We start from the raw sequence: 27,468 nt of genomic DNA, 5'->3' as shown, positions 1-27,468 counted from the left end.
AAAAAGTGTGAAACAACTGAAAATATATGTCTTATTTTCTAGGTTCTTCAAAGTAGCCACCTTTTGCTTTGATTACTGCTTTGCACACTCTTGGCATTCTCTCGTTGAGCTTCAAGAGGTAGTCACCGGAAATGGTTTTCACTTCACAGGTGTGCCCTGTCAGGTTTAACAAGTGGTATTTCTTGCCTTATAAATGGGGTTGGGACCATCAGTTGTGTTGTGCAGAAGTCTGGTGGATACACAGCTGATAGTCCTACTGAATAGACTGTTAGAATTTGTATTATGGCAAGAAAAAAGCCATAAAGAAAAGAAAAACGAGTGGCCATCATTACTTTAAGAAAAGAAGGTCAGTCAGTCGGAAAAATTGGGAAAACTTTGAAAGTGTCCCCAAGTGCAGTGGCAAAAAACATCAAGCGCTACAAAGAAACTGGCTCACATGAGGACCGCCCCAGGAAAGAAAGACCAAGAGTCACCTCTGCTGCGGAGGATAAGTTCATCCGAGTCACCAGCCTCAGAAATCGCAGGTTAACAGCAGCTCAGACTAGAAACCATGTCAATGCCACACAGAGTTCTAGCAGCAGACATATCTCTACAACAACTGTTAAGAGGAGACTTTGTGCAGCAGGCCTTCATGGTACAATAGATGCTAGGAAACCACTGCTAAGGACAGGCAACAAGTAGAAGAGACTTGTTTGGGCTAAAGAACACAAGGAATGGACATTAGACCAGTGGAAATCTGTGATTTGGTCTGATGAGTCCAAATTTGAGATCTTTGGTTCCATCCACCCTGTCTTTGTGCACCGCAGAAAAGGTGAACGGATGGACTCTACATGCCTGGTTCCCACCGTGAAGCATGGAGGAGGAGGTGTGATGGTGTGGGGGTGCTTTGCTGGTGACACTGTTGGGGATTTATTCAAAATTGAAGGCATACTGAACCAGCATGGCTACCACAGCATCTTGCAGCGGCATGCTATTCCATCCGGTTTGCGTTTAGTTGGACCATCATTTATTTTTCAACAGGACAATGCCCCCAACAACACCTCCAGGCTGTGTAAGGGCTATTTGACCAAGAAGGAGAGTGATGGGGTGCTACGCCAGATGACCTGGCCTCCACAGTCACCAGACCTGAACCCAATCGAGATAGTTTGGGGTGAGCTGGACCGCAGAGTGAAGGCAAAAGGGCCAACAAGTGCTAAGCATCTCTGGGAACTCCTTCAAGACTGTTGGAAGACCATTTCCGGTGACTACCTCTTGAAGCTCATCAAAAGAATGCCAAGAGTGCGCAAAGCAGTAATCAAAGCAAAAGGTGGCTACTTTGAAGAACCTAGAATATAAGACATATTTTCAGTTGTTTCACACTTTTTTGTTAATTATATAATTCCACATGTGCTAATTCATAGTTTTGATGCCTTCAGAGTAAATCTACAATTTTCATAGTCATGAAAATAAAGAAAACTCTTTGAATGAGGTGTGTCCACACTTTTCGTCTATACTGTATATATGTTATATTTGGCAGGGACAAGTTATAGATGAAAGAATTAATCATGAAGGTCTGGGCCAACTGGAAAAGAAAAGAAAAAATAAATGATTCAGAACAAAACTGGTGTAAAACTGGCATTACCATTACATGATCACTGTATCGAGACAATATCAGTCTAGCACTAGTACAGAGGTTTTGGATAATGATCAGAATGGCGGTATTATCACTACTGTATACGATGGTAATATTTGGTTATGGTCTGGTGTTATCTACTATATTGCGATATTATTTTTATGGTTTTATTATTTAATCTTACATAGAAATATTATTCAAAATATGGGTCATGTAGTCAATATTGCTTTCCTCCACTCAGGGTAATACTATTAGTAATAGGGACAACCCCCCCTCCCCCTAAAGGGGAAATGGGCAGGAAACAGCCCGGATCTGTGTGCTTTCAAATGCCAGAGCAGAATTTCAGTCCAGATCTGTTAGAATGGGAACGTCAAGAGAGTTAATTGACTTGGAATGAAGCATGGACATTTAAAAAACTGCAAACTTTGTGAGGTTTTTCTCGTACAGCAGTGTTGAGAATATACCAAAATAAGTGTGATCAAGGAAACACAGCGGACAGAGACCAACGAAAACATTTGGACCAACGAAAAGATATGCTATGAATTAAAAAAACTCAGTGTCTAAAGGGGTATACGGAGCGTATGCCAAGTATTGTTCTAAAGAAAAAATGGTGCACAGTCAAGAACAATGCAGCAAATACAACACCTGTGCTATAACTAAAAATGCATAACTCATTGTTCCTTAGGATGGATGGGCTATAACAGGAGATGATCAGTTTATTTGCTGTCTAAACATAAATTTATGACTCCAGGGGACAAAAAAGCACAAAATTGTATCACTGAAAAATGAAAAAAAAATGTTGGGTTAAATACAGTAAATTTAGATGTATGCTAATAAGCTGATAGGAAGGTCAAAAATTGGTACAACCAGCAGGAATTTATGAACCTTCCGGTTAAGAGTCCATAGTTCATGCTGCTGGAGAAATGGTGTAAGGAATACAGTCATGGCACATTTAGGGTTCTCCAATACCTGTGGATGGCCATTTGGGCAGTAGGATCTAACACTATAGATGATCAAGATCATTCCTTTATGCCAGACGTTTCTTCTATAGTAGAAGGACACTTTTAACCTTTAATTAGTCGCATGGTGTCCATTGGACCCCAATTGAGTTTGTTTTCATTATATTTCCTCTTGTATGGAAGATAGGTAACCATCTTTTTCGGTAACTTCCTAGCTCAATCGTCCCTCCCTACTAAGTGCATCGCAAGACGTGGTGTTGACTACACGTGCCGCAGAGACCTGGTTGGGGTCCAACGGATTAAATTTTGGCGTGACTAACTGAAGGTTGAAAGGACAACGGGAAAAGCCATAAAGGTTGTATATTGTTTGAAGTTTCCTTTGCTTCCCTGGCCATCATAGTCCCAAGGTCTTAGACCTATAGAAAGAGGTAATACAGTACAAGCTTCAGAACAGGTAAGCACCTCCATATAATATCTGGCAACTGCGAAACACTTTCCAATCTGCATGGAGCAAAATTCCTGCAGAATGATTTCAATACTTAGTGGAAACTATGCCATGACAAATTGCTGTGGATCTGAAGGTCATAGGAGGTCCATAGATGGGTTGCTCTAATCTAGTGAGTATCAGTGTATACTGAGTAGCAGTTTATAGATGTCATGCTAGAACAAAAGTGAGCAGTCAGTAAAGAATATGCTGCTGTGTGACGAAACCAAAAATTTCACATACTAGTAAAACAAACATTTCTGTATATTTCTAACACCGGTCCCATAATCTGCAGAACAAATTAAATGTGCGGACTGCTTAAAATTTCTCACATTTACTGAGAAAAGTGATTGATGGTCCGGCGTGGAGATCTGGGTTTATTCGAAATGTTTCTCCCTGGCTCTTGATATCATCAGTAGAGCGTAAAGAAACTCTGTGACATGATTGATTGCAGAGCATCTGAGAACCTTAAGACAAGTAACATTTAGGAGAAATCTGCAGAGTTCTGTTTAAATAACAGCATGGACCGATGCTAATTGTACTGCAAAGAGTAATTGAATTGTGTGAACATACTGCTAAGGTTCTGTCAGCACTGGAGATAATCCAAAACTGCAGAAAATAATGGTAAAAACTGAGAATAAATGACACAATAAAATAAACAATTACATTATTATATTACAATATCATTCAAATTGACTACGGTTTCTAAGCATTAAATCTCAACTTAGAAAGAATCTGAAAGACACAAAAAGGATAAAGTGAACTGCATTTCTATTACTAACCATTACTGGAAAATAAAGGGAAATAGCCCACTTCTGTAGGAAAGATGAGCTTTCTTGGTGTCCAAGTCTAGGGTTTCAGAATTTCGTACTAGAAAGTTTGGCATGTTAGTTTTCCCTCCAGAGCCAATATTCTTATTTCTAATGCATACGTCCCATTTTTCTAACCCAAAATCCCCTCCACATATATAGCACAAATTATGGAAGAAAAGAACGAACATAAAAGCCCAAATATATCAAAATATGTGAAACACGCTAAATCTTTATTACCGATCAGGTGATAACAAAAGGTTAAAAAAAAAAACCAACCGTGTAAAAGCAAGGGGCTGTAGATCAGCGAGGTTGGTGCAGTGCGAAAGATAGGCAGGGACCACAGAAAGTTCAACATAAATGGTGTCTTTATTTTCAGAACTCACACAAAGGAGTGATGACGTCCGGATCGCAGCCAGGTTTCCACAAACAGTCCAGAACTCAATACCTGTTGCCGTGGACAATGGCACCACCGTGTCTCTTGGGTGTGTCAGCCACCTGGAAGTCCCTGGCTCTGTGTTAGGTCCACACAGACCTGGGCTGCACAGAGCCTCCTGCTCTGCAGCTTGAAAACTCCAAACTGACAGACCCAAGGAAAAACAGACAGCGTTAAATGGAATAGTGGCCATAGAGTCACTTCCAAAACCCGAAGTGGATACAGGGATTCGCCCGACTACCAAACCTGCAAATCCCTCTAAAAATAAAAGCCCTTAACGGGTTTTCTTAAAAATCTGACTGAGTCACTACTTGGACCCAATCCATTCTTTCTTTTATTTTGCCTTGTGACTCACAGGCGTCCTGCTGTGAACAAAAGGCGCTCCAGCGGGTTTAATAAGACTCCATCCACATCCTGGGGGACACATATCTACTGTCGCATATGATCCCCCTCACTGCCTCACAGGGCGCACACCCAAGATGATAAAACCATGTATCTTGAGGGAGTCAAATAATCATATGAAGATATAATGTTAGTAAATATACACCGCTATCTATAGTATTGCATAAGTAATATCTTGTGTCCAAATCTTAAAGTTGTGTAAAGTGCTAGTGCATAATCACAGGTATAGTGCAGGCAAAACTCACTGCTCAATATACCGTATATACTCGTGTATAAGTCGAGATTTTCAGCCCATTTTTGGGGGCTGAAAGTCCCCCTCTCGGCTTATACGCGAGTCATATACCGGGGGGTGGGCGGTGGAGGGGGAGCGGGGGGTCAGAGACCATACTCGCCTCTCCTGGCACTTCTCTGCAGCCTCTGCGTCTCCCTCTGCCATCTGCTTCCTGCATTCAGTGGTCACGTGATACCGCTCATTAAACTCATGAATATGTGCATATTTATGAGTTTAATGAGCGGAACCACGTGACCAGCTGAATACAGGAAGACGGCAGAGGGAGAAGCAGGGGCTGCCGCTGCAGAGAAGACCTTGCGCTAGTAGGGGTGAGTATGACGGGGGCACAGCGATATTCACCTGTCCCCGTTCCAAGCCGTGCACCGCTGTGCCTCCGGGTCCTCCTGTTGTGACGGCAGAGGGCGCGATGACATAGTCAGCGTGTGTCCTCTGCTGACAATGCAGAGATCCGGAAGACACAGCGGTGCACGGCTTGGAACGGGGACAGGTGAATATCGCCACTGCCAGGGGCTCAGGACACCGGCACCTGACCCCCAGCGACGGAGAGGTGAGTATGTCATTTTTTTTTATTGCAGCAGCAAATAAGGGGTATTTATGGAGCATATTATGGGGCAGCATTAACCCGTGTGGAGCAGAATATGGGGGGCATTTATGGGGCAGCATTAACCCTTGTGGAGCAGCATATGGGGGGTATTTATGGGGCAGCATTAACCCTTGTGGAGCAGAATATGGGGGGTATTTATGGGGCAGCATTAACACTTGTGGAGCAGCATATGGGTGGTATTTATGGGGCAGCATTAACCCTTGTGGAGCAGCATATGGGTGGTATTTATGGGGCAGCATTAACCCTTGTGGAGCAGCATATGGGGGGTATTTATGGGGCAGCATTAACCCTTGTGGAGCAGCATATGGGGGGTATTTATGGGGCAGTATTAACCCTTGTGGAGAAGCATATGGGGGGTATTTATGGGGAAGCATTAACCCTTGAGCAGCAGCATATGGGGGTATTTATGGAGCATCTTCTTGGGCCAGCATTAACCCTTGTGCAGCAGCATACGGGGGGAGCATCTTCTTGGACCACCATTTAACCCTAGGCTTATACGCGAGTCAATAAGTTTTCCCATTTTTTTGTGGCAAAATTGGGGGTCGGCTTATACACGGGTCGGCTTATGCAGGAGTATATACGGTAATAATAAGAGAAGACTCCCTCACCTGCGTGGTATCCCCCCATCACGCGGTTCAGCTGCCGCCTTCAAAGAAAACAGGTTACAACAGCTGCTTATCACACAGCAAAGGGTGATGAGTGCTTCACTTGGACCTTAGCACACATGGCATTCAATAACCTCTCAAACACAATGGTCCACTGGACGCACAATTAAATTTAATTGCAGATTATTGTTATTCTTTTTAATCTACATACCCCCCTACAAAGGCACTCTAGGTGGTAGACTACTCAATTTGCCCCTGTTCAAGACCCTGTTTACATGCCCACTGCTGTTATAATGGATGCCTCTGTAATCTGTGTCTGCCCTGTTTTTACGGTCATGCAGGTAAATGCTTGTCCTTACATTGCTAAAGGTGCTCATATACACTTGAAAAATATCGAGCTAAACCAGCCAATTTTGACAGGGACTAGATGACTATTTAATGTAAAAGAAGGATTGGACATGATGAATTGTAAGTCTTTTGCACAGGTTGCAGATTTGATACATTTTTGACATGCAGATTTGCCAGCAAAACCTGAGCAATCCTGATGCCAGAAAACTGAATGGGAAACCTGAAGTGCCATGCCCACGTTACTTATTTGCAATATACTAAAGGAACAGAAAAGCGCAATAGGGTCTTATCCGAGTAAATATTAAAAGATTAAAAGAAATTCACTCACCTATTTGTAGGAGAGATCAAGCACATAGGATTCGTGGTCAGCTGCTGCACGTCCAAAGGTCAAACCGAGTGACCGCTGATACATCAATTCTTATGAAAATAATTTATGGACTTCCATGCGCTGCTTGACAAAATACAGAATCCCACTTACGGTGAAAGGTTAATAATTTATTCCCAACGCGTTTCGAAGGACTACTTCTGTGGAGCGGGCAGCAGCGGTGACGATGCATGCTCCAGGACCTGAAGCACGTGACTGCTGGGGGTGTGGCCTAAGCTCCACAGAGCTAGGAGCTGCAGGGAAACTCACCAGGGGGGTCGGTCAGACACACAGCCAGAATAACATATAGGTCAGCTATACTGTTATTCTGGCTGTGCGTCTGACCGACCCCCATGGTGAGTTTCCCTGTAGCTCCTAGCTCTGTGGAGCTTAGGCCACGCCCCCAGCAGTCACGTGCTTCAGGTCCTGGAGCATGCATCGTCACCGCTGCTGCCCGCTCCACAGAAGTAGTCCTTACTTCGAAACGCGTTGGGAATAAATGATTAATCTTTCACCGTAAGTGGGATTCTGTATTTTGTCAAGCAGCGCATGGAAGTCCATAAATTATTTCCATAAGAATTCACGTTACTTATTTGTGACTTGCCGATTTGGTGCAAAAAATTAAATTTGTAATTTTATTTTGCAAAACACAAACAAACAGTATACCATTGCAAATTAAAACAAAACCGAAGATATGGGCTGGGACACCTGTTGGTATAAGTGCAATGTGTAGGTGCATAGTCACATTGTGGCCATTAACAGAAAAAACCTAGGAAAAAAAATAACGAGCAAATACCCTGCAGTAAGTAAATACGGTAATAGTAATAGTATATGTAAATAACATAGGGCACGCAGTCAAAAATTCTTTTAAATAAAAAAGTGGAAAAACCATCTCACCGCAACAAGGTGTACCCAATCAGGATGCACCTCATTATGTGTCAGCAGACCTCAAAATATATAAGAACAGAAGTAGGTAAGCAAATAAATAGTAGTGCATGTAATAATGTAGGGTACTTAGTTGACCCTAGCTTTGTTTGCTAATTGCAACAGTGTGAATGTGCACCTACACATTGAACTTATACCAACAGGTGTGCTGGGCCATTTTTATTTCAGTTTTGCTTTACTTCTTTGCACTTAGTACATATACGGGCATTGACCCCCTCTTTTGGGCTGTGCATTTTGCTTTCCATGGGCAGGAGAAAGACAGTCAGGACTGGGTTCTGTCCTGTCTCCATCTATTTTGAGGCCTGCTGGCACACAGTGAGGTGAGACAGTAGCATTAGGGACCATCCTGTTTGGGTCACCTTGTCGCGGTGGGATGGCTTTTACAATTTTTTGATCAAAGTAATGTCAACTAAGTACTCTATTATTTACATGTACTGTTACTTGCCACATTTACTTGCTTACTTACTGCAGAATATTTGCATTGTTTTTATCCAAGGATTTGTCTACTGCGGATTAAACATGTACGGCATATGATCACTGACTTGGTGCAGGGGTGCACACAGAAGATAGAGGGCCCCATGGGGGCTTTTGTATTATAGTATCAAAGATAGAAGGACGTGGTATATTTTCCCCCACAATCCCCTTTCTGTGAACCTTGCTCCTATTTCTCACCCTTTGCATGCTAGCAATGCAGCTCCTCTTTTCACAGGAGTTCTTCACACATAGATCCCACCCTATAGCAAGGGGAATTGGACTTAGCGGGGGTTGAGACCCTCCCTCCAAGGAGCCTCATAGCAACTGCAAGACTTGAAAACTTCTTTTAATATTTTATGACATTTATTTCTATAAAAATAAACTCGTAATCACGGCTTGTGAGAGAGGAATCATAGCGCTTAGGTTATGTATGGCATTTTGACTCATTGCATAACCTTGTTGTTAGAACGCTTTTGACAATAAAGGCTTCACTATCCAGACCAGGAGGAAAAATGTAATGAGAAGGTCAGCATATTCAAAGCCTGTTCTCAGCTATCATGAAAGAAATGTGTTGGGTTTATATATTCTGCTGCTTCTTTTGACTTCTTTGTCTCTAAAATGCATTGCAAAAAAAATGCTGGCGTGGCAGAGATAAGGAAAATGGTATTAAAATGATGTTTGAATATTCGCTTATCTTACATGTGTTGGTCATGGCATTTTCTGTATCTTCAGCTTTACAACCTGATTCTAACTTGAAATTCAAGGAAATTACCGAGTCATAAATCAGTTTTTCCAAGACCGACAAGTATAGTCAGGTTTGTCTACTGTAAGTTCGGGAAACTTAACAAAGAATATTAATTATTGTCCCCATCAATTATCACACATAATGCATGGACGGATTTAACAACAGGAGCAGTGGGTCACTTGGTGCAAGCCTGAATCATTTTACTGTGCTATGGTTTTTTCAGGAGATGACAAAATGACATTAGTCAGCACTGTAAATCCTTAAAGGGTATCTGTCAGAAGGTTTTTGCCATAAAATCTGAAAGCAGAATGATGTAAGGGCTGAGACCCTGATTCCAGCGATTTGTCACTCACTGGGCTGATTGGTACAGTTTTGATAAAATCACTGTTTTCTCTGATGCTGATGTAGACATGCTATCCTGCTGATAAAACACCAATTGTATTGAAACTACAGCAAGATGATCAGCAAATGACACATCCCTGGAATCAGAGTCTTTGCCTCTATATTAAGCTGCCCTCCAATTAAAAAGAAAAAACCTGCTGACAGATTACCTTCAAGAGGTATATTTGTTTGGGGGTTTGTTCTCCTTGGGTGGGTGGGATTAGTATAGCTTTTCACCAGTTGAACTTCGTTGAGCCATGTTTAAAAAAGAAAACCTAAGATAAAAACAAAGTGAGCAAATAACCTGCAGTAAATAAATATACAGCAATAGTGCATGAAAATAACAGAGCACAAAGTTAGCATAATTTTGATATAAAAAAAAATAAAAACTGTCCCACCACATCAAGGTAACCCTATTCGGGACAGACATAACCTCTGGTATTGAAATCTTACCACATGTCAAATTATGTAAATGTGAATAAAGGTCAAGACCCCCAACTAATGGACACCCAGCCATGTAGAGATATATAAACGTAACGTCTAGCTCAAAGCAATTGGAAAAGCACAGGGGCATTGAAGCTGGCTAGATGGAGAAATCAGGTCAGCTTCAGAGAAGCGCTTGGAAGCTCTATAGTAAAGAGCTTGGAAGTGCAAGCATTTCCACATGGAACAGGTCACCATTGATATACTGAAGTGGTGGCCGGTACCCTAGACAATGAGCAATGTACAATAAAATTAGAAATCCTTTCATTCTTAAGGTTGTTTTATTTTTTTGTAATTTTATCCAATTATGATGATGAGAAAACCCCTTTAAAGGGGTTACTCAGGTCCTGTGTGACCTATTGTTGTTTAAAACTTAATTAAAACTGATTCAACATAAGGGGCTTATCTAGGACTATATATTTTTTTTTTTTTACTATGGGCCTAAGAACTAACAGGCAGGTACCGTAGTTGCTACCTACCTACCCACTGGGCCCGGCGCTAATCTTTGCCAGCACAGAGCAGTCTCAGACGGCTCCTGCCAGCGATTCTGAGCCTTCGGGTGACATTACCTCAACATAGCGGCTCTTCTTCCCTCTTCTCTATTGATGAGGCGTGACTGCCAATGTCATGCTGATTGACAGCCACCTCCCTGCTGTCTCTAACTGTGGCGAGCTAGATGTCAATCATTATGACGCCAGCAGTCACACCCCGTCGACAGAGCAGCCTGAAAGAAAAAGAGCTGCTCTGTTGATGTGCAGCAGATAAATCGCCGTCAAGAGTAGTCAGTGACCGCTCTGAGCCGGTACCTTGTAGACCAGGCAGGTAGTTGCCTCTGTTAGCAGCTACCTGCCTGTTAGTTTTAAGGGCCATGGTAAAAAAAATATAAAAGTCCCCAACAACCTCTTTAATGAATAAGATATTACACAAGGCTTATACAGTATGTATGACTATACTGTATCTCCTGGTTTCAAGACATATTGCAATGTCTGTAGATCTAGACATCTGTTTTTTTGTACCAGCTGAGCTTTGTGCCCATCTTGATTTTTTTCTCCCTCTCCTGTGGGTTTTTATGTATTTTAATGGAAGTGATAGTGATGTATCATCAATGAACTCAGTTATTATACCACATACTATATTTCTTCTATTGTGGACATGAGAACAGTTATTCTGACTCAGTATAATCTCCACACCAAAAATGAATAGTGCTAGAGAAACAATTAGCAAGAGTTTCTGAGCTTGCTTATGGATTTCATGAACAGGGTGGCCCCCTCTCACACATCAGTGTTTGCAGGTGTGGCGACAGGTTTCACATGTACTGGAGACACATACACACTTACACCCATTATAATCTATGGAACTGATGACATGACCCACACATGGACATGTCGTTTTTTTCTGCAGCACAGACGTCAGTTTGTCCCTCACTCGTGCATATGGATGACATAAAGCGTGACACTCATGCCCTGTGTCTGTGCGACACGTACTTGAATAGAATGCGGAAGAAAAATGACAAATCTTTAAGTGTTTTACGCGCAAAGATAGAGATAGATAGATCGATAGATATCTGAAAGATACCGCATTTTCCGGCGTATAAGATGACCGGGCGTATAAGACGACCCCCCAACTTTTCCAGTGAAAATAGAAAATCTTCTTAAAAGTTGGGGGGGGGGGGGGGTCTTCTTATACGCCGTATGTCATTTTATATGCCGGGTGCGGAGCAATCTGCATATAGTGGGGGAGTGGTTCCGATGACCAAAGGAGGGGGCGTCTCACAGGGAAGCTGTAACTGGAGTTATCCCCCTTTTAACTCATTGGTGGCAGCGGTCGGCAGCGGAGGCGGCTCCTCTTGTGTAGCATGGGAGCTCTGTGCTGGGGGTCGGCGGCGGCACCTCCGAGCGCGAGATGAGATCTGAATCTGAGCTTGCACGGGCTCCAGCGGCCATTTTCCCGGAGCCCATCGCATCGCAGTAATGGATCTGCCGGGGACCTCCGGGCATATGCCGGCGGGGCCCCAACGCAGGACATAGAGCCGCCGCCGACCCTCAGCTGCACAAAGAGGAGCCGCCGACGACCCCCAGCACAGAGCCCCCATGCTACACAAGAGGAGCTGCCAACCGCTGCAGACCCCCAGCACAGAGCCGCAGATAGCACCGCTGCCACCAATGAGGTAAAAGGGGGATGATAACTTCAGTTACATCTTCCCTGTGAGACGTTCCCTTCCTTGGTCATCGGGACAACTCCCCACTATATGCAGAGATTGGTCTGCACCCGGCGCATAAGACGACCCCCGACTTTTAAGAAGATTTTCAGGGGTTAAAAAGTCGTCTTATACGCCGGAAAATACGGTATATAATTAGTGCTTTCCAAGTGTAGTTTACTGTACTTGCATTTAGCTAATAAATAAATGAAAAAACGATGTGGGGTCCCCCTTATTTTTGATAACCAGCCAAGGTAAAGCAAACTGATATTATCAGGTAGTGACATCAATGCTCATGTTCCGTCATAATCCACATTCCTCAAATCTGTCTCAGCGAGACCCCGCGATGAATATTGAGCACTGACGTCACTACCTGGCAGCTGTGAATAGCGGTAACTTTACTGCTATTCATAAACGCCGGAGCCAGATTTGAGGAATGTGGATTATGACGGAACTTGGTGGGAACATTTTTACAAATAAATTGGTGAACGTTGGACTCTCACGAGAGACAAATAAAAGATTTATGTTTTTCAGGTATCCATTCCTGGGCTAAATCAGATTTGGCGGATTAATGCGGACTTGCATTGCATTTTTTTTTTTTCAGGGATAGTGTGTGTGTGTGTGAGTCTTTATTCAAATAAACTATTTTTTCCTGTGTCTGTGAGTTTTTATTTTTTATTATATAGGTTAGTAATGGTTACTAATTACTAACCACAAGACTTGACGCCAGCTGTGATTTTTGACAAATCACAGCTGTCATCAAACCCAACTAACATTACCCTGATCTGATTGCCACCGCTCCAGGATAATTGGAAAAAGCCAGGCAAAGAGCTAGAATTGGCACATCTAATGTGATGCGCCAATTTTGGGGCAGCTGCGGGCTGACATTTTTAGGCTAGGAAAAGCCCAAAAATCAGGGACCTTCCAAGCCTGATAATATCAGCCTGCAGCGGTCTGCTTTACCTTTGCTGGTTATCAAAAAATAGGGGGACTCCATGTAATTTTTATTATTTATTTATTAATAAGTACACTACACTACACAAGCAAGACACCATTTAGATATCTCATGGATATCTATTATTAATCTATTATATCTATCCCTATTTTTGAAAAGTAGAAAATAGAGGCAGCACTCCTTTTTAGAAAGTAGAAAAAAAATGTGGCTTTTATTTCAGACCCACATGGTTGGCGACGTTTCGGTTCATACAGAGCCTCTTTTCCCTAATTTTGCACGTTTTAACACCTAAACATCTGTCATTTCTAATCTGCATTCTATTCCACTACGTGTTACACATGTTCATGGATAAAACAGGTAATGGTTTTTCCAGTACTGGAAATATCACGACATGTGAAGGAGGCCTAATATAGATTTCAATTGCAAAGTGCAACCAGGAAATGGGTTTATCTTGGAGAACTTTTTTATTACGTTCCTGTTTTCTACACCTTCGATATGTGAGCATTTTTGCCTTTTGTTGGTGTGATACTAGTGTCTAAAATCAACTGCAAGGAGGACATCCAACACCTTGAAAAGCAATGATAAAATGGGCTAGGTTTTTCTGGCAGTGTTGTTGGTATGAGTTTGTAGTTTCAACACATAGCATAAATCGGAGCAAAAAAGTATGACTCAATATTTCACAATCAGGAGTAGGACACACACTTGTAAGAGGGTCATTAGGGCTCACCCTTTTAAGAAACAGAGGCAATAAGAATCTTACTTATTTGCTTTCTTCAAACAACAGTGGCCCAACACACTTGCTGGTTATATATCTCACTTAAGGCACAGAAACATAGTGGGTGCAGTAAACGCTCGGTGAAATTACTAGATTGTTCTAGCAAATAACTCAATCAGTCCTTAGTACACAGCTCTCGCAGGTCAGTTTTGACTTCAAAGGCGACTTTGGAAATCACCTCACTAACGCTCCACTGATGGACTACTTGACACAAGGAGTAAATTATACTGACAGACGAAAAAAATCTATGATTTTCACTACCAGCTTAATATGACAGGGTTTGGAAGCACCACAGATCACCTAAGCTTACCACCTATAGTAGTTCAAGACCCAAAGTTTCACAACCAGCACATAACACAATATCACAAACACACAGTATACAATCCATTATGCACTGCTCACAAAAATTAAGGGAATGCATGAATGACACATTGGATCTTAGTGAACAAAGAACTAAGTTATAGAAACCTAAGTTATAAATATAAGAGGGCTGGATTCCAAGTCACCTTAAAATTCAAAGTTAAAAAATTAAATTGTAGAGGGATCTAAATTGCATGAATATCATCAAGACAACTCATATGCACTCCCGACACCGTATGGGTCTTACTCATAGTGACTTAGGTCGCATTTTTCCTGCGTTATAATCTCTGCTCCCATATATCTCACAGCAATCCAGTAAGTATTCTTGCTTATACATTTTTCTATGCGTTTTCACTTCTACAGCACTGGTTTATTCTCCTACCATTCTATCAAGCCACACTCTCAAGCCTCTATCCTACTAGACATTTTTGTATCTTTATAGCAATTTTACAAAAGTTAATTTTTCTGGATTGCCTATAATAAAAAAAACTGAATTCATTTTTTTCAACCCTTTCTTTCGGAGTGGCAAGTAACTTCATATTGTTATATTAATGGAGTGGAAACCCTTCTTGAGCACCACTGTTATGATTGGGTCACCGAGGAGGAAAGCAAGACCAAGCTAAGCCACAGAAAACCAGAGAGGTTGGCAACTAAGCGGATTGCAGACCCCTGATCCTATCCACACAACTAGCAGTAGCCGTGGAGCGTACCTACGATTCTAGACGCCTTCGACACAGCCGGAGAACTAAATAAGCCTAAAGCAAGAAAGGAGAAATCTAAACTGCCCCAGAGCAGACCTCAAAGGAATAGATAACCCCCAAACATATATCCTTGTTGAGACAAGATGAAAATACAAACGCAGGTAGGAAAATAGGCTGAGCAAACGATGGGACCCAAACTAACTAGACAGGACAGGAAAGGAAAGACACTGTCTGCAATCATGCAAAAAACCCTGCAAAAAATGCCCAACACGTCTGATAGAAAAATTACTGAAGTCACTAGACTTCGCCCACTATATCAGCACTCTGGTATATTCTGAAAACAGAGCAAAGAGAGGCCAATCTAATAAGGGACAAAAACAAACTGGCACAAACAGTAACATAAGGATGGAAATTCAGCACAGCCCCAGCCAGAGCGGGCTGACCACACAAAACTGAATAGACAAAACCAGATCAAATGTGAACAATAGCAAAAGAACACTTAGCTTGAGCATGCAGGGACTGAGCTGGAAACTAAGACCTCAGGAGGCAGGAAAAAATCACCAGCCGGGATAGAGGGAGTCGGCTGTCTTAAATCCAGTCAGAAACTCCAAATGTCCAATCGTCCTCCTCATTATCAGGTGGATGGCCTGTTAATTAGATCAGCTCCATTACCTCCTGTAACCACCAGAGGGAGCCCGGAAAGAGAACTCGCGACCCCTCTGTCAATACAACCATCTCCACTACCTTCACCAGCAACCAGAGGTAGGCAAGAAAGTGAATTCACAACACACCATCTTCTTATAGAGGTGCCATATGGCCATCAAGTCCAACGTACAGGCATGCTCCTGATATGATAGTGGATGGTGTCCTGGGGGATCTTCTCCCAGGTCTTGATCAGGGCATCAATAAGCTCCGAGACAGTTTGTGGTACAACTTGGCAGCGTCTGATGCAGTGAAACATAATGCCACAGAGGTTTTCAATTGCCTACAGGTCTGGAGAAAGTGAGGGCCAATTTCTAGAATCAATGACTTTTATCATTCAGGAACTCCCTACATGCTTTGGCCACGAGAGGCCAGGCATTGTACTGAAGTCCAGAAGAAGCCAAGTGTCCACTGCACAAGCGAAAGTTATAACAATGGCTCCGAGGATACCATCACAGTACCTAACAGCAATCACGTGGACACTTGTGTGACCCTCTAAGAATACACCTTATCGGTCCATCATTGGTTTACTGCCAAACCAGTCATACTGGATGATTATACAGGCAGTATAATGTTTATCACAGCTTTTCTAGATTCTCATGTCTGTCACGTGCTCAAGGTGAATTTGCTTTCATCTGTAAAAAGAACATGGAGGCAGTGGCGAACCTGCTAATTTTGGCAGTGTTCATCAAGTGCCAAGAGAGCTGCATGATGCTGGGCTGTGAGCACAGACCCTAATATAGCGCATCAGACCCTAACTCTATCTACACGACGTTATTTTCTGACAATCTGGTCAGAAATGAGCAACCAGTACACCAACAGCCTGCTGAAGGTCAAGTGTTATTACTCCATTTTGCTCGTCCTCGCAGAAATAAGAAAATACAGGTCCTGCTGCTGGGTTGATGCCTTTCTACAGCACTGACCAGCTCTCCTCTTGTAACAGGCCCTATCTTGGTATCTGCTACAAGTTCTTGAATCTGTGGGAGAAACAGCAAACCTTCTTGTGACGGCACATGTACAGTAGATGAGCCATCCTGGAGGAACTGGACTATATGTGCAACTGGTGTGGACTGTATACACCGCTTCATGCAACCAGCAGTGACATGCACCCTAGCAAAAAGCAAAACTAGAGAAGAAGCAGTCAGGAAGGAGAAGGAAACTATAATTGTCGGTGGCCACCACCTGCACATCCATTTCCTTTATGGAGATGTCTAAGTGTACATGCATCCATTGAGTATAATTTGTGCATCATTTCTGCATCTCTTAGGCTACTTTCACACTTGCGTTAGGAGGCGCAGCGCACGGCCGCCGTGCAGCTCCGCCCCCTGCCACGCCCACTCCGGTCAGCTCCTCCTATGGGCGCATGACGCTGCATGCGACCTGCGTACCCTATCGTTAGCATTGGGTACGCAGGCCGTGCGCTGGTATGCTTTTACCGCCGCATGCGCCCTTTTGATGGTGCGCTGACGTGCGCCAAACGCACCGTGTTGCATTTTCGTGCGCATGCGCCGGCAAAAGAAAGCCAAAGCACGGTCTGCGTACCCAATGCTAACAATAGGGTACGCAGGTCGCATGCAGCGTCATGCGCCCATAGGAGGAGCTGACCGGAGGGGGCGCGGCAGGGGGCGGAGCTGCACGGCGGCAGTGCACTGCGCCTCATAACGCAAGTGAAAGTAGCCTTAGCAGGAAAAACACATGACACTGGTATTGTCGAGGTATTGTGAGAGTGTAAGGATAGCCACACCCAATCCTCTTCTTACCCAATTAACCAGCCAATGCTTAATAATCCCTCAAATAAAAACAAAGACACTGTTTTCTTTGGAATGTTATGGCCACAGCAGCCTTTTATTTAACAAACAATTACACATTGAAATAAAAATACATTTTCACTAGGAGGAGTCCTTGAAGCTCCCAAGAATCTGGTGATTAACAAAGCATAAAGTGAACATAACATACCACCAATTTACTCCCAGCCGTTACCACACTCGCTCGGGAGCACCAAAACTCCAAAGGGTATCACTGTTCACAATAAAATTCCAGGGGATCCGACCACCCCTGCTGGAACTACCCTCCACAAATTCACCAGATCCACCATGTTGAACTCCGAAACAGAGGAACCATATACCAATGGATCCCCCAGACCAATTTCCACCAACTTCAAAAAATAGGGCGTGAGGGCGGGACACCTCTTGGACCCAGAGAGCGGGAACTGACCGGACCCCATCCCCAATCCGACCCTATATACTACCTCACTATTTCCAACCCCTTAATTAAAATTCCCTCCACCCTCCAACCCATTGTCATGTCGGCCTACGCCGTGGGGGGAGGGGGACGGCTCCGCTCCCAATCCTCCCAACGCTGCCTCCGTTGCAGCCCCAATCCTTAAAGAGTATGGAGCAAAATGAGATTCATCCAAACCCAACCAATTAACAGCCTTCCTAAAAATCACCGTAAACTGATACCGAGAAAAAAAGGAACCATCAGCATGACACAACAAGGATCCTTCTCGACTAGGCTCGAAATTCCAAAAATGCATCAGACAGCCAACCGGACACATAGCCGAACTGTCGACTGAACCCAACACGACCCGCCTACCCCTAACCTCCTGTTCCGACTTCAACCGGCGCAACCATAACTCCACTTGTCTGGATGACAACGACACATCTCTAGCCAAAATCCCCCCCATCACTTTCTTGCTAGGGGAAACCAGCTCACCAACTCTCAGTGCCCCAAAGAAAGTTTTTTTTCTACCATTAAAAACAGGAGAAACTGAGATTTGCGGACAGATCAGACACGGATATATACTTACCAGGCTGCAAGGGAGCTATGAACCCTCCAGCCGGAATGCCTGGATCCAAATGTCCCTGCGCCTAGCTGTCCTGACCTGTCACTCCAGCGATGACTGTGTCCCCTGAAGTTGTTCCAATATAGGAAAAAGGTGCCCCGACCGGTGACTCTCAGCAGGGGTACGTGCCTGCGCAGATGCCCCAGCAGCGCACCAACCCCCATCAGAAGCACACTCCCCAAAAGAAGATCCAATCCTGCCAGGGTCAGCAGGAGAACACCCTGCTGCACTGAATGAAGGGGCCGGCCCAATCCCATCAGAGCCCGAGCCGCCCGCCAGTGAACCGTCCTCAATACCTGCGGTGCTGATCAAGGCTGTAGCGGCAGGCCGCCCAACCGGATCCTCTCCGTGGTGGCCTCCAGTGGTATCAGGCCCCACACGCTGCTCAGCGCGCCGGCCCCACCCCCAAAACGCCATGAGGCGATGGACTAGCAACCACTGCTGGACCCCGCCTTGCAGTAGGTTTCCTCCCAGGCCAGAGCCTGCTGGCCCTTGATCTTAGCCTGGAGGGTCCCTGGAGGGGCTCTTGCGCCTACGGGGGGCCCAGGGAGCCGTATTGGGGGATAACCTCTCGGGTGGCCTAACTCGCCGGGACCACCGCTCCCGCAATGCAGAAAAAACTGCCGACCACGCGCTCCCGTCAATAATGCCTGCCACCTGAGCTTCCAGCCAGCCATGTGGGTGTGATGCTGCTGCAACCCTCAGGCTCTCAAGGACTCTGCCAACTGCAGACATGGTGAGTACAAAGAGTACACCTCTTGGACCCAGAGAGCGGGAACTGACCGGTCCCCACCCCCAACCCTATATACTACCCCACTATGACCAACCCCTTAATTAAAATTCCCTCCACCCTCCAACCTATTGTCATGTCAGCCTCCGCCGTGGGGGGACGGCTCTGCTCCGGCCTTTCCTGTTTCTGGTGCGTTTTTGATTGATTTGAATGAGGTTTAAAAACATAGGGCAAAAACACACAGAGAATTGACATGTGGCAGATTTTTTTCTGCACAACATCTGCACGTCAGGTTTCTCATTCACTTTGCTGGCATCAGGTTTTGACAAAATCGGGGCAGAAAAACCGCACCAAATCTGCAACGTGTGCACATAACCTTACTGTACCACTCCAGTGCTCTTTTGTCACCTTCATTTGCACCAACGCAGGTGACACTGATTCACAGTTGTTTATGCTTCCTAATTGGATGGGTTTTTTTATGCCTGAATTTAATTGACTTGACGTTTTTCTGAGATGTGCAAGAGCTTCCTTAATTTTTTGTAGCTTTAATCACTACTTAGCAGCATGCGATTTCTTACAGAAAGTGGCGCTGTAATAGCAAACAAACATAAAAGCTCACCACAAGCTGTAGTAGAGACTTACTGACCAAATAACACTGGATGAGCACGAGAACTGATGTAGTAAAGTTCCTCTACAGCAGTGGTCCCCAACCTTTTTTGCACCAGGGACCGGCTTCAAGCAAGACCAATCTTCCATGGCCCGGCAGGGCGGGGATGGAGGTGTGACAGGGGCGGGGATTTGGTCATAAGGGGGCGGGGCTATGGACGCGGTTGTAGTTTAGCAGTGCATACTTATTTAATTATAACATTTATAATGTGACTCAACTCACCATAGGTTTTGAATGAGTGGGAGCAATTGGCTTGTTTCTCTGTTTCAGTGGGAGCACTGGGCTACTTCTACTGATGACCGTCATTGCTAATGATGATTGGAACCTGCAAGGAAATGGAGCATTGAGCACTTAAGAAAAATTGTACTGGAGTTCTGTACATGCCGATTACTTTCTAATCATCAGAAAATGTATGTGTGGTTCCCCCCCATCCTGTCCAGCTCTGTGTGGCTCCCCCTGTTGTATGCATGGCTCCCCTGTCCCATCCTTGTATACATGGCTCTGCTCCCATCCTCCCATATATGGCTCCGCTCCCACCCTCCCATCCTGAATACATGGCTCTGCTCCCACTCTCCCATCCTGTATGTATGGCTCCGCTCCCTCCCTTGTATATATGGCTCTGCTTCCACTCTCCCTCCCTTGTATATATGGCTCCGCTCCCACTCTCCCTCCCATATATTTATGGCTCCGCTCCCACTCTCCCTCTCTTGTATATATTGCTCCTCTCCCACTCTCCTTCCCTTGTATTTATGGCTCCGCTCCCACTCTCCCTCCCATGTATTTATGGCTCAGCTCAAACTCTCCTTCCCTTGTATTTATGGCTCCGCTCCCACTCTCCCTCCCATGTATATATGGCTCCGCTCCCACTCTCACTCCCTTGTATATATGGCTCCGCTCCCACTCTCCCTCCCTTGTATATATGGCTCCGCTCAGCTCCCCAATCATACTTACCCTCACATCGCTGAACTTCCTTCCCGTCGCTGAACTTCCCTCCCTGCATCTCGCGACGCTTCAGCTCCTGTGTGGAGCGGTCACATGCTACCGCTCATTAAGGTCTATGAATATGGACGCCACGCCTATAGGAGATGAGTGGCGTCCATATTCATGACCTTAAATGAGCGGTACACTTGACCGCTCAGCGCTCGATGAAGCCGCCGCGCCGACAGGGACCGCTAGGTGAGTATCAGCTGCTGTACCGCCGCCGGCTCCCCTTGTGTCCGCGGACCGGCAAGGGTACTGCAACGGCCCGGTGCTGGGCCGCGGACCGGTGGTTGGGGACCCCTGCTCTACAGAACCGATACATGGCATCCGCTGGGCTCACCATAATCTAAGTGCGGATCGTGGAACGTTTCTCCGTACAGAAGAACATCGTTCCACAGGTTACATATATGGTGTTATTGCACACTACAAGGTGTAGTGCATTACGCTGTATTTTATTACTTGTCAATCCATTATGAAAAGTGAGTGTTTCACATGTACACTAATATTAGCTGGTAGCGACACATCTTGCGGAAAAATGATTAATCATTGAACACAAAGATGAATGGAATATAAACATATTGTAGTATAACATTAACTGTTTTTTACTCTTTATTGGCCTTCAACTGGAATTACATTCTCTAATGTGAAGCATAACAAGATGCATCTAATTCAGAAGTATTCAAGATGTGTTCAGTCTCGTACACGGCTCTGACAAATCCTTACAACTAATCGGTGTGCAGTCTGTATAATGTGCAGAAAGAATGGGTCCTCAAGAAGGAGAGCTGATTGTCATGGTTTTTTTTTGATCTTGGTAAAATAAAAAAGGTGTAATATCATAGGGGGAGGGGGGCTACTGTACTTTCTTTAACTTTGAAATATCTCCATATGCCTTAATAGGAGTTATGGATAGTTAGTGTCTACACTAGACAAAATCATAAGTAGAGCACTACAATGCAGAGATCTTGGCAGGGAAGAAGGGGACCCTACTGTGCTTTCTCTAGTTCTTGGTACCATCAGCTATGACACATAATGAGAGTATTTAAAAAAAGAAAAAGCTAAAAAGCTTTTCATGATATTGCTCAGTGCAGGCATTTAAGTTGCTATAAAAAGGAGCAAAGTGTCTCTGTGATTGGAACCGTTGCCTTGCAGCACTTGAATGTCACGACTCACTTGGAAAAGTGGATCCTTAAAGTCCTAGGTGCTTGATGAGCAATCTTAATGCAGCACGGAAAAGTGGTGTTTGTGCAGCAAGGCAATCTAGCTGAAGCAACGGCAGCACTTGTGGCTGATCCGGAACAACAGCAACTGAAATAGCTGAACTGGCCATGGCAGCAGAGCTCCAACCGCAAAGTAGGGATGAGAAATCGATGTAGGAGATGTTATGCACCTGTCCTGGATCCAGGCTTTGCTTCGCTCACCTCAGTCTGTTAAACTCTGTTGTGCTCCATATCAGGCTTTGTAGAGGGCCAGGTGTGCTTCCATGTGATCATCTGCCTGGGCCTATATAAGGACAACCAAGACGCACACCTGTGTCTTGGTATTAAGACTTTTAGTTAGTCTGTGCATAGTTCACTGCGTGCGGCTTCCTGTACTTCAGCTACCTGCCTGTGGCTTCCTGCACTTCAGCTACCTGCTTGCCTGCGGCTTCCAGTACCTCAGAGACAAGTCTGCATGCGGCTTCCAGTACCTAAGCTACCTGTCTGCCTGCAGCTTCCAACACCTCAGCTATAAGTCTGCCTGTATGTTCCATTACCTCAGCTACAAGTCTACCTGCAGTTCCCAGTACTTCAGCTACAAGTCTGCCTGCGGTTTCCAGTACCTCAGCTGTCTGTCTGCCTGCAGCTTCCAATACCTCAGCTATAAGCCTGCCTGTAGGCTCCATTATCTCAGCTACAAGTCTTCCTGCGGTTTCCATTACTTCAGCTACCCGTCTGCCTGCAGCTTCCAATACGTCAGCTACAAGTCTGCCTGTGGTTTCCAGTACCTCAGCTACATGTATGCCTGTAGCTTCCAGTATCTCAGCTACAAATCTGCCTACGGCTTCCAGTACCTCAGCTACCCATCTGCCTGCAGTTTCCAGTACCTCAGTTACCTGTCTGCCTGAGACTTCCAGTACCTCTGCTATCGTCTATGACTTTTCAATATTTCTCGTACTCTTTTCCCGCATGCCTCACCTAATTGCTGCCCATGTGCACACCTGGGACCTTGGGCTTGGAGGATCCACCTGACCAGGTGAGCCTAACAGTAGAGCAGAGTCTGCAAGGAAGGATCAACACAGCAAAGCTGGTACAGTGGTGCAGCAGAGCTGACTCAGTAATAAGAAACTAGTGTAGCAGAGCTGGGTTTGAACTAGAGGCTCAATGTAGCATAACTGATGTAGCAGGGTTGACTGAGAGAAGAGAACAGGTAAAGTAGAACTGAGTTTGCAGCAGAGCTAGAAAAGGGATCTAGCAAAGCTGACAAAGCAAACGGGCTGGTTTTATACAGTTGGTCAGTGTGCAAAACTAGTATTGGAAACAGAAGAAAAGACCATTTTTACAAATTTTCAGATGCACTATGGGAAACATTAGCATAAGGTCTGAACAAAGGCAAAGGATCTGCAAGTCCTTAATAACTGTTTCAGAAACAATTACTATCTATAATAATAAGAATCTTTATTTTTATATAGCGCTAACATATTCCGCAGCGCTTTACAGTTTGCACACACATCATCACTGTCCCCGATGGGGCTCACAATCTAAATTCCCTATTAGTATGTCTTTAGAATGTGGGAGGAAACCGGAGTACCCGGAGGAAACCCACGCAAACACGGGGAGAACATACAAACTCCTTGCAGATGTTGTCCTTGGTGGGATTCGAACCCAGGACCCCAGCGCTAACCACTGAGCCACCGTGCCGCCCTCTGATATCAGAGTATGGAAAGCAAGCTCAAGAGATTCGAACAGGTCAAAGGCTAACCATGTCAGGGCAGAAAATTATCTAACATCTAACAAAAGCGCAGCCTAGAATAAAATGGTGTTATTGGTTTGAGCATTTCAATGAAATTACTACACAAACTCAATATGAGCGTACTTAAGGGCCCGTTACACTAAGTGATATCGCTAGCAATATCGCTATAACGTCACTGGTTTTGTGACGCAGCAGCGATATTGCTAGCGATATCGCTATGTGTGATACTTACCTCCGACCGGCTCCCCCGCTGGTTATCGCTGATCGCACGAGAACGTCCTGGGCCGTTTCTCGTCGGCCACTTCCTGCTGGGCTTCCTGCTGTGGAGACGTCTTCATCGCCACGACTGACAGGTAAGTAGCGACCCCCGACCGTTGCTATGTTGCTGGTGAGATCTGCCTGTTTGGCAGCTCACTAGCGACCACTTAGCGATGCACCAGCGATCCTGACCGGGTCATATCGTGGTCGGGATCGCTGGTGCATCGCTAAGTGTAACGGTACCCTTAGATGACGAGCAGCTCTCAGTACAGATTAGATATGTGTAACAGAAAATACACTTACCTTGAGTATTGTAGTCATCCAAACATACTATATTCCCATTTTTTTCAAAAGTAAAACTTTGTTTTGGCAGACTGTCTTCAAAGAGTTTTCTCTGATTCAATAATAATTGCTTTACTGCAGCCGATGCCATAAGAGAGAAGAATAAAAGTATAACTATATATTGTACTCACTGTCCAGAGTCCGCTCTAGGCATGAAGTAATACATTATTACATAAAATGAAGATACTGATGGAAAGAATCCCTGCCCTATGAAGGATCAGGATAGCATGAACAGTCTTATTATGAATGTAGACAATAACGTTTAAGGCACATTGTTACATTTGCAATATTTCCGTCACAGAAAAGCAGAGGAATGCTAATATAAATTTCTTTTACTATAGGCTATTATTTCTCTAACTTCTGATTTTACAAATAAGTAGCCATTTTTAGGTGGCAATTGTCATTGAGACTGTAGCAAGTGTAGAGATGTGGACCCCCTAACCTTACAGTCCCTATCCGACTATCAAGCTCAATAAATTAAATGGCGATATGTGATTGGATGTGAAAGTCTGCATCTAACGTAGCAATCCATGTACACGTGGCTGGACGCCACAGGAGCCTTATCTATGTGCAGGTATGATACTACGCCGCCACCGCCTCCTGAATATTAGGGCTCGTGCACATGACTATTTTATTGCTTTTTTCTACTTGTAGCTGGTTTAGTTTAATAATAATGGGCAATAAGTCCATGTTCCTTGTACAATTAATTGTAAATGTCTTAGTTACCCACTGCCATCAGTAGGCAGTTCAGTCTGTATGCAGCTGCTTTAAGGGGGTTGCTCAACAATGAATATTTATTACTGTATATACTCGTGTATAAGCCGACCCGAGTATAAGCCGACCCCCCCTTTAATTTTGCCACAAAAAATGGGAAAACTTATTGACTCGTGTATAAGCCTAGGATGGAAAATGCAGCAGCTACTGGTAAATTTCAAAATTAAAAATAGATACCAATAAAAGTAAAATTAATTGAGACATCAGTAGGTTAAATGTTTTTGAATATCCATATTGAATCAGGAGCCCCATACAGTTCATGATGGCCCCATAAGATGCTCCATACAAAATACGCCCCATATAATGCTGCACAAAGGTTAATAATGGCCCCATAAGATGCTCCATGGAATAATATGCCCCATATAATCCATAAAGGTTATGGCCCCATAAGATGCTCCATAGATCATGCCCCCATATGCTTCCCCATAGAACATGCCCCCATATGCTGCTCCATAGAATATTCCCCCATATTCTGCCCCCATAAGATGCTCCATATATTATGCCCCCATATGCTGCTGCGAAAAAAAATGCCATACTCACCTCTCCTCGCTGGGGGCCAGGTGCCGGTGTCGCCCCTCGCTAAGGACCCGGCACCTGAGATATTCACTTGTCCTGGGTCCATTGCTGCTCACCGCTATCTGCTGCGTCCTGTGTCAGTGACTGTTCAGCCAGTAGAGGGTGCAGCACGCATTAACCACGACATCACGCCCGCTGCTGGATAAACGTCACTGACACAAGACGCAGCAGACAGCAGAGAGCAGTGTGGGAACGGGGACAGGTGAATATCGTAAATACTTACCCCCTCCTGGCACGGTCTCTGCAGCCCGGCTTCTCCTACGGTCTCCCTTCCTTCCTTCAGAGGTCACGTGGTACTGCTCATTAAACTCATAAATATGCGCATATTCATGAGTTTAATGAGCGGTACCACATGAACACTGAAGGAAGGAAGGGAGACCATAGGAGAAACGGAGGGGGCTGCAGAGAAGCATCGGGGGGTCAGTATGATCTGACACCCCGTTCCCCCTCCCCCGCCAACCCCCAGATATATGACTCGTGTATAAGCTGAGAGGGGGACTTTCAGCCCAAAAAAATGGACTGAAAATCTCGGCTTATACACGAGTATATACGGTACTTATATAGGTAATAAACAACACAGCCATCAATAGAAAGAGGGTCCTGAGCCCCACATTTCTGATCACTGCATGACAGTAATGATGAGGAGTTTAAATGAGGCAGTGGTCATACATGTGATCTGCTGCTTCATGACATGTCTATGGGGTGGACATCTACCTTAGCCAGTGAATGGAGCAGAATTGCAGATGCTCCAATCTCCTCTCTGCAGTTATGTAGTGGACAGGAATGGAGGGCCTGGGACACCGACTCTGCCAATCAGTAGTGCTGTCACTGATCAGAAATACATCACCTATTCTACGGATAGGTGATAAATATCCATTTTGGGATAATCCTTTTAAAGGGAACTTGTCAGACATTTCGTACTGCCAAAACACAGGCAGAATGAATCATAGACTACGTGGTTATCGCAGACGTGCATGTTTTACTGTGAAGCACTTTGGTCAGCGACGAGGTGACGAGGACAATTAGTCCAAGAGGAAGAACTCCGCCAGCTTCTTCCGGTCTCGCTCAGACTGACAAGTCTCTCCCCTGTGAGTTTAAGGTCACGTTCACTATTTGGTCAGTATTTTACATCAGTATCTGTAAGCCAAAACCAGGAGTGGGTGATAAATACAGAAGTGGTGACGTGTTTCTATTACACTTTTCCTCTGATTGTTCCTCTCCAGGTTTTGCCTTACAAATACTGAAGTAAAATACTGACCAAATACTGAACATGTGCACGTGGCCTACCTGTAAGTGTAGGGCAAGGGGACGGGGAGAAGCTGCCGGAGAATGGCCTCCTGAATTAGTCAGCTCATCCACAGCCGCTGCTTTAAAGTGTAACTGTTATTTTAATTTTTTTATTTCAAAAAATTAAGAGTACACGTGAAAATAGGAAACTTTATAATATATCTTATAAGATAAATCTGCTACTTTCTCCTCCAGGACTGATCATTCTCAACTCACAGCTAAAATGTGTCTTCAGTGAATGCAGATTTTCCCATTACTGAGATGAGACAAGATGACAGTTGGTGCTCATAAAGTTCTATGGAGAACTGTAACTGTTTCAGGAGAACTTGCAGTAGAAAATGTGTGTCCAGCTCCTCCCACCTTCATAACATTTTAAAAGCACCAACTGCCGTCTCCTATCTCAGTATTGGGAAAATCTGTCTTCAC

At 44.5% G+C, this 27,468-nt stretch overlaps 1 protein-coding gene across 1 annotated transcript in view; it reads right to left on the bottom strand.

Annotated features, from left to right (window-relative positions):
* Window positions 1-27,468, bottom strand: part of CFAP92 (cilia and flagella associated protein 92 (putative)) — a 184,067-nt gene that overhangs the window by 123,847 nt on the left and 32,752 nt on the right. The window contains exon 5 of the mRNA XM_073574273.1: window positions 24,367-24,480. Within this exon, the coding sequence (XP_073430374.1) occupies window positions 24,367-24,480 (114 nt within the window). The remainder of the gene's footprint in view (window positions 1-24,366; window positions 24,481-27,468) is intronic.

This window comes from Dendrobates tinctorius, unplaced genomic scaffold, assembly GCF_039654945.1.
Source record: "Dendrobates tinctorius isolate UK_male_01 unplaced genomic scaffold, ASM3965494v1 ptg000038l, whole genome shotgun sequence".
Lineage (NCBI taxonomy): Eukaryota > Metazoa > Chordata > Amphibia > Anura > Dendrobatidae > Dendrobates > Dendrobates tinctorius.
This window is presented reverse-complemented; position numbering and strand designations above follow the sequence as displayed.